The following is a 3,845-nucleotide window of genomic DNA, read 5'->3' as shown; positions in this document are numbered from 1 at the left end:
CTAATGCTTTCCCTAATGAGATGTTAGGTGTTGCTGTCAGTAAGCAGGGTATGGCAGGCAGACAGTTTCATCCCAAGTGTCAGTCATCAGAACATGATCAAAGTATAGTAGTTTCTGTGAGCCCATGACACGGCCATTATTATCTCTTTTCTGCAACTGGTTCTGAGGACATCCCACACCCCCTTGTTGCTGGAAATGAGCACATAAATGGTGGGAGCAGGCAGATCCTGATATCCATGGACAGCAGACAGCGTTCCATTAACAAGGGAAAGGACACCACCGAGAGTTGAGGAACATGCAGAGTAACATGGATTGAATAATGATGCGACAAGTAACATATCAACGAGAATCCAAGAGATGCAATGTACAGACACATCTACAGAGGAGCAGACATTCTCCAGCCTTTCCTTCCCACATTTTGGCCTCCCCTGCCCTCATCAACAACCATCCTGTCACAATGGCATTATACTTCTCCCATCTACTATCACAAAAACAAGCTCACTTTGGTTTAAAACAAAATGTAGAATGTGCACCAAAACCAGCAAAACCCAATAAATTAACGAACCAAACCAAAAGGTTTCTCCTCTCTTCTATCATGCTGAGATGAACTGTGGTAGATCGTTTAACTGTAGGACCCCGGCAGCTAGCAGCGACCTCACACTCATTCACTGGTGCTCTTCACCTTTGATCTGTAAAGGAGCTTCTTCTTCTTGGATGCAGGGTTGTTCACAGTTAGCACAAGTTTGCCGGGCTCGCCTACCTTGAAGCTTCCCTTCATGATTGGTTCCTCGTTAGCGGGCACCTTCCTTGATTTCTGTACAATGACAGTGTACCCACCCTCAGCGTCGGGGGTGAACTCAGCGCCATAGCTCACCTCCCAACCGAGCACCCGGAGTTCCCATACAATTGTGGAGTTCTGCAAATATTGCACGTTGTAAAAGATAATTAGTAACAACGATCTAAGAGCACTCTGCAAGGTTCATGAGAAGTGAATTAGGATGTTCAGCAAGGACCACCTCGGTGACAGGGATCTCAATGGTTTCTTTTGACGATGGTTTGATAGTGAGCTCAGTGACAATGTCGGAGGTGGTGAACTCAGGGTCGTCCACCTTGAAGAGGCCTCCAAATTGGACAGGAACTTGCTCCGGTGCGATGTACCTGAAGTTTGATAGATAAGATCAACAAGACATTATGAACATAATGATTGAAATCTGAATAAGGAAAGCAAGCATAAAATTTTCGTCGTCAAACCTGAATAGAGTTTCTGCTGACTTGGCTGGGCTAGCAAAAACGAACTTGCTCTTGGTGCGCTGTGTGAGGAATGGGCTCATCATCTTGTTTGCAGCGAGATACCACCACGGCACATTGATGAACACCTGTACAAGATGAACCAAACAAATTTACAGTTACATTCCACATTTGAAGAAACTTCTGAAGATGTAATCAACATCAAGTTGTCTGCTCTTCTTCGGTACAGTAACAATAAACAAAACAACAGCACACTAGTTGGCAAGCCTGATCATGTGAAAAAGTCCCAACCTGCACTATGATTAACACAAAGCACGCACACCAAAAGACAACAGTCAACTCAAACCAGCCGGATCAGAGTAAAAAAGTCCATGACACCATAAAGGTCCAGCCTTTAGCGCTGCACCCAATGAATAAGCTTTGGCCCAATCATTCACTGCCAAAACGTTAAACTGCAATCGCGCGAAATCGGAATCTTTCAGAGTACCCAACTAAATTTTCGAATCACTATGGCAACGTTGAATCCTAATCATGCAGCTATAAAATTCCAAATCAACAATTGAACTAACGATGAGAACCGAACAGTTACCTTCTTGGCAATGAACTCGGGGTAGTTGTCCTGGAGCAGCGTGACGGCCTGGCGGGTGACGGCGCGGTGCTTGCCGAGCATGGGCGGCGAGTTCTTGAGGTCGGTAACCTGCACCATGGAGCAGATGCCGCTGGGCGAGAAGTCCAGCTTCGACAGGATGCCGCGCTCCAGCAGCTGGATTCGCCACTTGAGGAAGCGCTCCCTCTTCTCATCGTCGCCGAAGGCCTTCTCGTAGAGATCCTTGTCCTGGAACTCGCCGTAGACGTTGTAGCACACGGGGTGGCCCTCGCGGTCGGCGCCGCGGTAGAACACCACGTTCTCCAACTCCGGCAGGCCGAGGTCGGCGTCGAGGAGCGAGGTGATGCCGAAGCGCTTGCGCCACAGCACCGCGGACTTGAGCATCGCCATGGCCTCCTTCACCTTGAACTCCCGCGCTCGCAGGAACTTGAGCAGAACCGTATCCGTGCACTCGTCGTCGCCCACCAGCGGCACGCCCCAGATCAGCACGGGCTCAGGCGCGGCCGCATCACTCTCGGCCGCCGCCTCCGGCGCCACTGCCTCCTCCGAGGTGGCGGCGGGGGCGGACACGACGGTTTCCTCGATTGTTTCCACCGTCTTGGTGGCGGTCTCCTCCTCAGCGACCACGACGGTCTTCTCCTGCGGCTCGGGCTCGGCAGGCTTGGCTTCCTCAGCCACTGTCTCAGCCTTGGCCTCCTCTGGCGGCGGCACCTCCGTCTTGACCTCCTCAGCCGGGGCATCCGCAGCCACCTCGGCCTTGGGCTCCTCCGCCGCAGCCTCGGCCTCGGCCTTGGGCTCTTCTTTGACCGGCTCCTCGGTCTTGGCTTCCTCCGTCTTCGTCTCCTCGGTCTTGGCTTCCTCCGTCTTCGTCTCCTCGGCCTTGGGTTCCTCCTTGGCCTTCGGCGGCGGCGGCGGGGGAGGCAGGTTGAACTCACCGGCGGCGAGGGCAGCAGCGATCAGCTGCTTGAACTCGTCGAGCGCCTTCTTCTCCGGGTCGGGCAGGTCCTCCACCAGGTTGCTCTCCTCCTTGAACGAGCCGGTCCCCTCCCCCGCGTCATCGGCGGTGACCGCCGCCTCATCAGCTTTCTTCTCCGTCTCGGGCTCGGCTTCGGCTTCCGCCGCCGCAGGCACCTCCACCTCCGCCGCCACCGCCTCGGTCACGACCACCTCGGCCGCGGGGGGCGCGGCGGCGGCGGCGGCGGCGGCGGCCTCTGGCTGCGTCTCCTCTGCCATCTCTCCCAACGCTTTGAAAGCTGCGCGCTGCAGAGAGAGAGAGTGAGGGGAAGAGAGAGACAGAGATTGTTGTGTTATGCCGGTGATTAGGGTTTGGGGGATCGGAGGAGAGATATAGGGAGCTTGGGAGGAGCTGAGCTGTCAGAGTGAGGCCAGCTTTGCTGCGCGCTTTGCGGTGGCTGGCTGGAAGAGAACCAAAACCAGAGCAGCTGCAGCGGGCAGGGGCGGAGGAAGGCGGAAATGCTCGCCGTGGTGGGCCCCGCACCAGGCGGCGGATTAGTCTCGATTAGTGACGGATTAAGCGGGGCTTTTTTTTAAAAAAAAAAGAGTCCACCCTTTTGGCCCGGGTAAAATTCTGTGCGGAAATTCATGGTCACAAGAAAAATTGAAATGATAAAACTTGATGTTGGGCACTTTAGTGTGGCAAAAGGTACGGTTTTTTTTTTGTTTCTGATTCTGGTTACGAGACCTTTTGTTCCAATGCTTCTAGGGACATTTGCCGCTATAAATTTCAACAAAAAAGACTGCAAGGAATTCGTAGAAAGATTTTTTTTGTAGTAAGGAATAAACTGTACGAGGCTTAGTGATGCTTCTTGTGCTTCTCTTTCGATTTCAGCAAAAGTCCGGACTGGGGGTGGCAGCAGATACAATTCTCATTTTTAAAGAGTCAATGATCTAAAGGTTAGTCAAATTTATTTGAAAACTAATCTTTATGATACAAGATACATTATACAAATTATAAATTATATTATTGTAG

At 52.0% G+C, this 3,845-nt stretch overlaps 1 protein-coding gene across 1 annotated transcript; it reads right to left on the bottom strand.

Annotated features, from left to right (window-relative positions):
* LOC8063113 (patellin-3) lies at window positions 287-3,294 on the bottom strand. The gene is made up of 4 exons (XM_002456675.2): window positions 1,838-3,294; window positions 1,252-1,376; window positions 1,017-1,158; window positions 287-916 (listed from the first exon to the last, which is right to left on the bottom strand). The coding sequence occupies exons 1-4, from the start codon at window positions 3,086-3,088 to the stop codon at window positions 662-664; spliced, it is 1,773 nt and encodes a 590-aa protein (XP_002456720.2). The 5' UTR covers window positions 3,089-3,294; the 3' UTR covers window positions 287-661.

The sequence above is a fragment of the Sorghum bicolor genome, chromosome 3 (genome assembly GCF_000003195.3).
Source record: "Sorghum bicolor cultivar BTx623 chromosome 3, Sorghum_bicolor_NCBIv3, whole genome shotgun sequence".
NCBI lineage: Eukaryota > Viridiplantae > Streptophyta > Magnoliopsida > Poales > Poaceae > Sorghum > Sorghum bicolor.
The sequence above is the reverse complement of the archived record's forward strand: the minus strand, read 5'-3'. Positions and strand labels throughout refer to the sequence as shown.

Coding starts and splice junctions, on each gene's coding strand:
- LOC8063113 (XM_002456675.2), bottom strand. CDS start 3,088: ATGGCAGAGGAGACGCAGCCAGAGGCCGCCGCCGCCGCCGCCGCCGCC. Junction 1,159..1,251: donor TCAGCAGAAACTCTATTCAG/GTTTGACGACGA, acceptor ATCAAACTTCAG/GTACATCGCACCGGAGCAAG. Junction 917..1,016: donor TTGAGATCCCTGTCACCGAG/GTGGTCCTTGCT, acceptor CAATATTTGCAG/AACTCCACAATTGTATGGGA.